Source organism: Lolium perenne, chromosome 6 (genome assembly GCF_019359855.2).
Source record: "Lolium perenne isolate Kyuss_39 chromosome 6, Kyuss_2.0, whole genome shotgun sequence".
Taxonomy (NCBI): Eukaryota; Viridiplantae; Streptophyta; class Magnoliopsida; order Poales; family Poaceae; genus Lolium; species Lolium perenne.
The window spans coordinates 223,224,166-223,234,968 of record NC_067249.2 but is presented as its reverse complement, the minus strand read 5'-3'; the positions used below and the strand labels follow the sequence as shown (position 1 = coordinate 223,234,968).

Sequence of the window (10,803 nt, the reverse complement as noted above, 5' to 3'; positions counted from 1 at the left end):
TTTGTTGAACTATGTGAAATGCAAAATTATAAGGATGTAGATGGTGACATTATAAAATTAAAATTGTTTCCTTTCTCTTTAAGAGGAAGAGCTAAAGATTGGTTGCTATGTTTGCCTAAGAATAGTATTGATTCATGGACTAAATGTAAGGATGCTTTCATTGGTAGATATTATCCTCCTGCTAAAATTATATCTTTGAGAAGTAGCATAATGAATTTTAAGCAATTGGATAATGAGCATGTTGCCCAAGCATGGGAAAGAATGAAATCTTTGGTTAAAAATTGCCCTACCCATGGACTGACTACTTGGATGATCATCCAAACCTTTTATGTAGGATTAAATTTTTCTTCGCGGAACCTATTGGATTCAGCTGCTGGAGGTACTTTTATGTCCATCACTCTAGGCGCTGCAACAAAGCTTCTTGATAATATGATGATTAATTACTCTGAATGGCACACGGAAAGAGCTCCACAAGGTAAGAAGGTAAATTCTGTTGAAGAAACCTCCTCCTTGAGTGATAAGATTGATGCTATTATGTCTATGCTTGTGAATGGTAGATCTAATGTTGATCCTAATAATGTTCCTTTAGCTTTATTGGTTGCTCAAGAAGAGCATGTTGATGTAAACTTCATTAAAAATAATAATTTAAACAACAATGCTTAGAGGAATAATTCTAGTAACAACTATAGGCCATATCCTTCTAATAATGGTAATGATTATGGTAATTCTTATGGTAGATATGTTTCACCTAATGAGAAAAAGATGTTAGAAATTGAAATATCTAGTAAGAGCTTTATGCAATCACAATATGAGCAAAATCAATTGTTTACTAACACTATGAATGAAAAATCTACCTTGTTGAAAAATATAGGAAATCAACTTGAAAATCTGAATATGGAGATCTCTGGTTTGCAAACTAAGCTTGCAAATGCTGAAAACCGAATCTCATACATGTCTGCGTCACAATCTTCTTTAATTAATAAAATGGCTGCTAAACCTGAGGATAATGATAATAAAATTGTTACTACAGCAAACGCCATCCAAGTTCGAATTAATGAGAATATTAGATTGATGGCCGAATTGCGTGCTAGGTGGGAAAAAGAAGAAAATGCTAAAGAGAATAATGTAGCTAAAGTTTGGACTATTACCACCACTAGTAATGAAAATTTTCACATGTTGCTACACCTCCTACTATCAATGGTAAAATAATTGGTGTTGGCAATGTTTCTACTCCTAATGCAAAGCGTGCCAAACTGCCTGAAACTGCTAAAACTGCTGAAACTACTTGTGATAAAACTGCTGAAATTTTTCAAAATGTTGGGGACAATGATCCCATTGCTGTAGATCATAATGGTTTAGATTTTGATGATTGTCACATCTCTGAAGTTATAAAGTTTTTACAAAAACTTGCTAGAAGTCCCAATGCTAGTGCTATAAATTTGGCCTTTACAAAACATATTACAATTGCTCTCATAAAAGCTAGAGAAGAGAAATTAAAACTTGAAACTTCTATTCCTAGGAAGTTAGAAGATGGTTGGGAGCCCATCATTAAGATGAAGGTCAATGATTTTGATTGTAATGCTTTATGTGATCTTGGTGTAAATATTTCCGTTATGCCTAGGAAAATCTATAATATGCTTGACTTGCCACCATTGAAAAATTGTTATTTGGATGTTAATCTTGCTGATAATTCTACAAAGAAACCTTTGGGGAGGATTGATAATGTTCACATTACGGTTAAGAATAACCTTGTCCCCATTGATTTTGTTGTCTTGGATATTGAATGCAATGCATCTTGTCCCATTATATTGGGAAGACCTTTTCTTTGAACTGTTGGTGCTATTATTGATATGAAGGAAGGTAATATTAAGTATCAATTTCCTCTCAAGAAAGGTATGGAACACTTCCCTAGAAAGAGAATGAAGTTACCTTTTGATTCTATTATTAGAACAAATTATGATGTTGATGCTTCGTCTCTTGATGTTACTTGATTCACACTTTCTGCGCCTAGCTGAAAGGCGTTAAAGAAAAGCGCTTATGGGAGACAACCCATGATTTTACTTCTGCACTTTTATTTTATATTTGAGTCTTGGAAGTTGTTACTACTGTAGCAACCTCTTCTTATCTTTATTTTATTGCATTGTTGTGCCAAGTAAAGTCTTTGATAGTAAGGTTCATACTAGATTTGGATTACTGCGCAGAAACAGATTTCTTGCTGTCACGAATTTGAGTAGTATTCTCTGTAGGTAACTCAGAAAAATCTGCCAATTTACGTGAGTAATCCTAAGATATGTACGCAACTTTCATTCAATTTGAGCATTTTCATCTGAGCAAGTTAAGTGCCCCATAAAAATTCGTCTTTACGGACTGTTCTGTTTTGATAGATTCTGCCTTTTATTTCGCATTGCCTGTTATGCTATGTTTGATGGATTTCTTTATTCCATTAACTTTCAGTAGCTTTGTGCAATGTCCAGAATTGTTAAGAATGATTCTGTCACCTCTGAACATGTGAATTTTTGATTATGCACTAACCCTCTAATGAGTTTGTTTTGAGTTTGGTGTGGAGGAAGTTTTCAAGGATCAAGAGAGGAGGATGATACAATATGATCAAGGAGAGTGAAAACTCTAATCTTGGGGATGCCCCCGTGGTTCATCCCTGCATATTTCAAGAAGACTCAAGCATCTAAGCTTGGGGATGCCCAAGGCATCCCCTTCTTCATCGACAAATTATCAGGTCACCTCTAGTGAAACTATATTTTTATTCCGTCACGTCTTATGTGCTTTACTTGGAGCGTCTGTATGTTTTTATTTTTTTTGTTTGTTTGAATAAAATTGGATCTTAGCATTCATTGTGTGGGAGAGACACGCTCTGCTATTGCATATGAACACATATGTTCTTAGCTTTATTCTTAATGTTCACGGCGAAAGTTGAAACTGCTTCGTTAATTGTTATATGGTTGGAAACAGAAAATGCTACATGTGGTAATTGGTATAAGGTCTTGAATAATTTGATACTTGGTAATTGTTGTGCTCATATAGATCATGTTTAAGCTCTTGCATCATGTACCTTGCACCTATTAGTGAAGAAATACTGTAGAGCTTGTTGACATTTGGTTTGCATGATTGGTCTCTCTAAAGTCTAGATATTTTCTGGTAAGGGTTTGAACAACAAGGAAGACAGTGTAGAGTCTTATAATGCTTGCAATATGTTCTTATGTAAGTTTTGCTGTACCGGTTCATACTTGTGTTTGCTTCAAACAACCTTGCTAGCCTAAGCCTTGTATTGAGAGGGATTACTTCTCGTGCATCCAAAATCCTTGAGCCAAAAACTATACCATTTGTGTCCACCATACCTACCTACTACATGGTATTTCTTTGCCATTCCAAAGTAAATTGCTTGAGTGCTACCTTTAAAATTCCATTCTCCATCTTTGCAATATATAGCTCATGGGAAAAATAGCTTAAAAACTATTGTGGTATTGAATATGTACTTATGTATCTTATTTCTTAATAAGTTGCTTGTTGAGCGATAACCATCTTCCTGGGGACGCCATCAACTATTTCACCTTTTTTGAATATCATGTGAGTTTCTATGCATGTTCGTCTTGTCTGAAGTAAGGGTGATTTATCATGAGTTGAATGGTTTGAGTATGCATATTGTTAGAGAAGAACATTGGGCCGCTAACTAAAGCCATGATCCATGGTGGAAGATTCAGTTTGGACAACAATCCTAAATCTCTTATGAGAATATTATCTGTTGTTGAATGCTTATGCATTAAAGAGGAGTCCATTATCTGTTGTCTATGTTGTCCCAGTATGGATGTGTAAGTTGAGAATAATCAAAAGCGAGAAATCCAATGCGAGCTTTCTCCTTAGACCTTTGTACATGCGACATAGAGGCACCCCTTTGTGATACTTGGTTAAAACATATGTTATGCAATGATAATCCATCTAAATCCAAGCTAATTAGGACAAGGTGCGGGCACTATTGGTAATCTATGCATGAGGCTTGCAACTTATAGGATATCTTATACATAACACATATGCTTTATTACTACAGTTGACAAAATTGTTTCTTGTTTTCAAAATAAAAGCTCTAGCACAAATATAGCAATCCATGCTTCCCTCTGCGAAGGGCCGTTCTTTTAATTTTATGTTGAGTCAGTTTACCTACTTCCTTCTATCTTAGAAGCAAACACTTGTGTTAACTGTGCATTGATTCTTACATGTTTACCTATTGCACTTGTTATATTGCTTTATGATGACAACTATCCATGAGATATACATGTTACAAGTTGAAAGAAACTGCTGAAACTTAATCTTCCTTTGTGTTGCTTCAATGCTTTTACTAAGAATCTATTGCTTTATGAGTTAACTCTTATGCAAGACTTATTGATGCTTGTCTTGAAAGTACTATTCATGAAAAGTCTTTGCTATATGATTCAGTTGTTTACTCATTGTCTTTACCATTGCTTCGAATCACTTCATTCATTACATATGCCTACAATAGTATTAATCAAGATTATGATAGCATGTCACTTCAGAAATTATCCTTGTTATCGTTTACCTACTCGAGGACGAGTAGGAACTAAGCTTGGGGATGCTTGATACGTCTCAAACGTATCTATAATTTCTTATGTTCCATGCTACTTTATTGATGATACTCACATGTTTTATACACACTTTATGTCATATTTATGCATTTTCCAGCACTAACCTATTGACAAGATGCCGAAGAGCCAGTTGCTGTTTTCTGTTGTTTTTGGTTTCAGAAATACTACAAAGGAAATATTCTCGGAACTGGACGAAATCAACGCCCAGGGTCTTATTTTTCCACGAAGCTTCCAGAAGACCGAAAGAGTTACGAAGTGGGGCGACGAGGCACCGCCACGCCAGCGTCGCGCGGCCAGGCTAGGGCCCGCGTCGCCCTGTTGTGTGGGCCCCTCGTGTCGCCCCTAAACCTACCCTTCCGCCTACTTAAAGCCTTCGTCGAGAAAACCCCAGTACCGAGAGCCACGATACGGAAAACCTTCCAGAGACGCCGCCGCCAATCCCATCTCGGGGGATTCAGGAGATCGCCTCCGGCACCCTGCCGGAGAGGGGAATCATCTCCCGGAGGACTCTTCATCGCCATGATCGCCTCCGGAGTGATGTGTGAGTAGTTCACCCCTGGACTATGGGTCCATAGCAGTAGCTAGATGGTTGTCTTCTCCTCATGTGCTATCATTGGTAGATCTTGTGAGCTGCCTATCATGATCAAGATCATCTATTTGTAATGCTACATGTTGCGTTTGTTGGGATCCGATGAATATGGAATACTATGTTATGTTGATTATCAATCTATCATATATGTGTTGTTTATGATCTTGCATGCTCTCCGTTGCTAGTATAGGCTCTGGCCAAGTTGATGCTTGTAACTCCAAGAGGGAGTATATATGCTCGATAGTGGGTTCATGCCTCCATTTAATCTGGGACAGTGACAGAAAGTTCTAAGGTTGTGGATGTGCTGTTGCCACTAGGGATAAAACATCAATGCTTTGTCTAAGGATATTTGTGTTGATTACATTACGCACCATACTTTATACAATTGTCTGTTGTTTGCATCTTAATACTGGAAGGGGTGCGGATGCTAACCCGAAGGTGGACTTTTTAGGCATAGATGCATGCTGGATAGCGGTCTATGTACTTTGTCGTAATGCCCAATTGAATTTCACACTACTCATCATAATATTGTATGTGCATTGTCATGCCATCTTTATTTGTCAATTGCCCAACTGTAATTTGTTCACCCAACATGCTATTTCTTATTGGAGAGACACCACTAGTGAACTGTGGACCCCGGTCCATTCTTTTACATCGAATACAATCTACTGCAATACTTGTTCTTACTGTTCTCTGCAAACATCATATTCCACACTATACATCTAATCCTTTGTTACAGCAAGCCGGTGAGATTGACAACCTCACTGTTACGTTGGGGCAAAGTATCTTGATTGTGTTATGCAGGTTCCACGTTGGCGTCGGAATCCCTGGTGTTGTGCCGCACTACACTTCGCCACCATCAACCTTCACGTGCTTCCTTGACTCCTACTGGTTCGATAAACCTTGGTTTCTTACTGAGGGAAACTTGCTGCTGTACACATCACACCTTCCACTTGGGGTTCCCAACGGACGCGTGTTGTACGCGTATCAAGCTAAATTTCTGGCGCTGTTGCCGGGGACGTGAAGGAAAACTACACCACAGAGATTTCTAACTCCCACGTCAACTGCACGCCAGCAATCCGCCGCACAAAACGCCTACTGGTATCATCAAAGGAGTTATCTAGTTCCATGGTAGAGCTCTCAGTCTCCCCATTGAATAGCCCATCGAAGTACTCCTGCCATCTATGCTTAATCTCCTTGTCCTTCACGAGGAGCTGGTCTGCTCCGTCCTTGATGCATTTGACTTGGCCAATATCCCTCGTCTTCCTCTCTCGGATCTTGGCCATCCTATAGATGTCCTTTTCGCCTTCATTCGTGCCTAACCGCTGGTAGAGGTCCTCATATGCCTGGCCCCTTGTTTCACTCACAGCTTGCCTTTTGTCCTTCTTTGCCATCTTGTACTTCTCCATGTTGTCTGCACTCCTATCCAGGTACAGGCATCTGAAACAATCCTTCTTCTCCTTAATAGCCTTCTGGACATCAATGTTCCACCACCAGGTATCCCTAACTTTGCTTTTACTTCCCCTGGACAAACCAAACTCCTCTAAGGCCACCTTATGAATATAGGTTGCCATCTTCATCCACATATTGCCCGCATGACCTCCTTCCTCCCAAGGGCCCTCCTTAATGACCTTCTCCTTGAACGTCTGGGCTACCTCCCCCTTGAGCTTCCACCACTTCGTTCTAGCGCATTTCGCACGCTTGTCTCGCTGGACACGAAGTCGAAAGCGGAAGTTAGTCACCACAAGCTTATGCTGATGGACAACACTCTCTCCAGGTATCACCTTACAATCTAGGCACACACTCATGTCTTCTCTCATTGAGAGGATGAAGTCAATCTGGCTACTGTGGTGGCCACCACTAAGAGTCACTAGATGAGATTCTCTCTTTTTAAAGAGGGTGTTAGCTACGATCATGTCGTACACTAAAGAAAAGCTTAGGACATCTTCCCCTTCTTGATTCCTGATGCCATAGCCAAAGCCCCCATGCACCCCATCAAAACTTATGTTAGATGTACCCGCATGACCATTAAGGTCTCTTCCTATGAAGAGCTTTTTGCCACTAGGTACACCCCTAACCAATTCCTCTAGGCCTTCCTGGAACTCCCTCTTGGTGTTCTCATTGTGGCCTATTTGCGGGGAATAAGAACTAACAACATTGAGAAATAAGTCCCCAACTACCAGCTTGACCAGGATAATCCGGTTCCCACATCTCTTGACGTCTACCACTCAAGATTTGAGGCTCTTGTTGATCAAGATGCCTACTCCATTTCTGCTTGGAGCCATTCCCGTATACCACAGCTTGAAGCCGGTATCCTCTACTTCCTTCGTCTTCTGTCCTCTCCACTTAGCCTCCTGGACGCAAAGGATATCAACACCTCTCCTCACCGCTGTATCAACTAGCTCCCAAAGCTTACCTGTCAGGGACCCTACGTTCCAGCTACCTAAGTGAATCCTCCTAGGCTCGGCTAGCTTCCTTACCCTTTGCACTCGTCGAGTCAAATGCGAAGACCCTTGCTCATTTTCCACTACACAACGGGCACCGATGTAGTGCGCTGATGTCTACGCACACTTATATTCTTATAGAAAGTGTTGGGCCTCCAAGTGCAGAGGTTTGTAGAAAAGCAGCAAGTTTCCCTTAAGTGGATCACCCAAGGTTTATCGAACTCTAGGAGGTAGAGGTCAAATATATCCCTCTCAAGCAACCCTGCAATTACGATACAAGAAGTCTCTTGTGTCTCCAACACACCCAATACACTTGTTAGGTGTATAGGTGCACTAGTTCGGCGAAGAGATAGTGAAATACAAGTAATATGGATGAGTATGAGTGGTAATTGCAATCTGAAATAAAAATGGCAGCAAGCAAACATGTAACAAAACTAGTTGTAAACGGTGTTTCAATGCTTGGAAGCAAGGTCTAGGGATCATACTTTCACTAGTGGACACTCTCAACAATGATACGATAATTGAATACATAGATATTATCACTTAACTATGCTACTCTGAACCACTCTACGGTTTGATAATAAACACAAATTCATTGCGTAGATCTGCATATGTATTCTTTAAAGTTTGCATTCCCAGTCTATGGACACCCCACGCTGTCACTTTGAGCATACAAAGATGGTACTAACTAGTCACCACAATTCATAAGTATTTCTATACATTAAGCATAAGAAACAAACATGGTATGCACATTGTCACCTTCACACCGTTGGACAAGGTGTCCCCGAAGATCACATGATAAAACTACTTGAGTAGCACAATAGTTGAAGCATAAAGTCTACTTATTCAACTAGATTACAAAGCTCATGATCACATAAAGATCATACATGGAGAGATAAATAGACCACATAGCTACCGTTAATTCCCTCGGCCTCGGGGGAGAACTACTCACTCCTCATTGTGGGAGTCAGCAATGACGATGGAGATGGCAGTGGAGTCGATGGAAATGGCTCCGGGGGCAATTCCCTGTCCCGGAAGGGTGCCGGAGCAGAGACTTCTGTCCCGAATCTTGTCTGCGACAATGACGGAGCTACAGAACTTTTCGTGGACGAAGGCTTATTGATTTAGGGTTTTTGCGTCTGGATGTATTTCTAGGCGGAAGGGTGAGGTCGGTGGAGGCCAGGTGGCCCCACACCAGCCCTAGGTGCGGGCCAGGGCGAGGCCGCGCCTAGGCATGGTCTGGCCACCTTGTGGCCCCCTTCGTCTCTCCTCCGGACTGTGTCTTCGTTACAGAAAAATACTGACTTCGGATTTTGTTTCTTCCAATTCCGAGAATATTTCCTGTACAACTTTTCTGAAATACAAAACAGCAGAAAACAGGGAACTGGCACTGTGGCATCTTGTCAATAGGTTAGTGCCGAAAAATGTATAAAAGTGCAATGAGCAAAACATATATAAATTGGTGTAAAACAAGGATGGAGCATCAAAAATTATAGATACGTTTGCGACGTATCAACATCCCCAAGGTTAACTCCTGCTCGTCCTCGAGTAGGTAAGTGATAACAAAATAATTTTTGAGGTGACATGAAGCCAACACAATCTTGATCAAGTATTGTAAAGCATTGTGAGCTAGGATCAAAGTACTCTAAACATAGGCATGATAAATATACATGAAGAGTAACTCAAACAAAGGATCATGAATAATTATGCACTGAAAGTAACTTTTTGTGTTTGAGCATAGATAAAACATAGCAAAGTGGTACTCAGTATGTCCTTCATAAAGTAGCAAAACATAAATGTTAGGACACCTTTAAAGTTCAAATGGTGACTAGATAGAAGTAATTCAAGAACAAGCAATGTCATAATCATGAATCAATCAATAATAGTTTTGGGAGTATGCACATTGCATTAAGAATGACAACTATACTCCCTTAATTGGTGCATAAATAAGAATATGAAGACTCAACATAAAAATAAAAGAGAGACTCTTTGCAGAGTAAGCAAGATAAACAATTTTTAAAAACCTTCCAAAAAGTATGGTACTCATTAGATTTGAGCTCTCATTGCCCCTATCATAATCATCTTGAATGGTTAAAGTTAATGTGATGGAAAATATGAGCTATATGCTTGACAAATCACAAGTTGAAAATCTCATGCCCCTTGAATACGAGTACCTAAACCTCATGCTACTCAACTTAGGTCCCAAATAAGTTCTTGTCATTGTAAGTATACATGTATCATCGAGAACCGCCAACGGGGTACCTCCCGCCCCTTGATATGGAAGTACTCCTGCATAGGAGCAATCCCACGCCAAAATGGCAATACAAACAGACAATGAGCATCTCAGCAATCCTTTACTATGGGTATAGCTTTTTATTTAAGATGCTTCATAGAATGCTCACTATGGTTCGCTTTAAATTTCCACCATGAATGATGCATAGCTTAGATTGGCGGCCCAGACGTTTCTCTAACACATATACAAACTCCATGGACTTACAAGTTTCTATTTTATTTAGCACCGCTAGGCATCCATAAACAAAAGAACATGACTTCAACTAAATATGAATACGTGCAATGTTGAAAGCGTTCCCCATGAAAGCATGTTTGTGCTAACTCCCAATTTGCAATTTGCAATCATATAAACTTCATAAGATAGTCAAAATGATCAAGTTTATTAAGTGCAAGAAAGTAAATATTCCATGACGTTCGTGAGAGCTTTACTGACTAATTTTCTCATGCCAAAATTTAATTTGGATGATAATAAAAACATGATGAATATACTTGAAATAGAAATAATGCTACTAGGTAGATATGGTGGACACAATTGGCAAACTTTGGTTTATAATGGCTGGATGCACGAGTAAAGTTCATACTCAGTACAAGCGAAAGCTAGCAAAAGACTGGGAGCGACCAACTAAGAGAGCAAGAATGTCCATAATCATGCATAGCAACAAAACATTATCAATCAAAAGCATAAAGTGATATTGCAAGTCAAAAACTAAATGATCATAGAGGCTTTAGTTGACTGGTTATAGTCATAACATGGTATAAGCATGTGCCAAGTCAACCCGATACAACATCAAAGGAGAATACCACAATATTATGCTTTTATGATGGAAACAACACATGATTCTTTCAATGAAACATTATGCACTCT

The 10,803-nt window shown here is 39.6% G+C and overlaps 1 protein-coding gene across 1 annotated transcript; it reads right to left on the bottom strand.

The window, feature by feature from the left end:
• Positions 1–4,491: 4,491 nt before the first annotated feature.
• On the bottom strand, positions 4,492–7,413 carry LOC139832633 (uncharacterized). The gene is made up of 3 exons (XM_071822433.1): positions 7,383–7,413; positions 6,262–7,330; positions 4,492–4,501 (listed from the first exon to the last, which is right to left on the bottom strand). The coding sequence occupies exons 1-3, from the start codon at positions 7,411–7,413 to the stop codon at positions 4,492–4,494; spliced, it is 1,110 nt and encodes a 369-aa protein (XP_071678534.1).
• Between the last annotated feature and the right edge of the window lie 3,390 nt (positions 7,414–10,803).

Coding starts and splice junctions, on each gene's coding strand:
- LOC139832633 (XM_071822433.1), bottom strand. CDS start 7,413: ATGTGGGAACCGGATTATCCTGGTCAAGCTG. Junction 7,331..7,382: donor GGATTATCCTGGTCAAGCTG/GTAGTTGGGGAC, acceptor CCCCGCAAATAG/GCCACAATGAGAACACCAAG.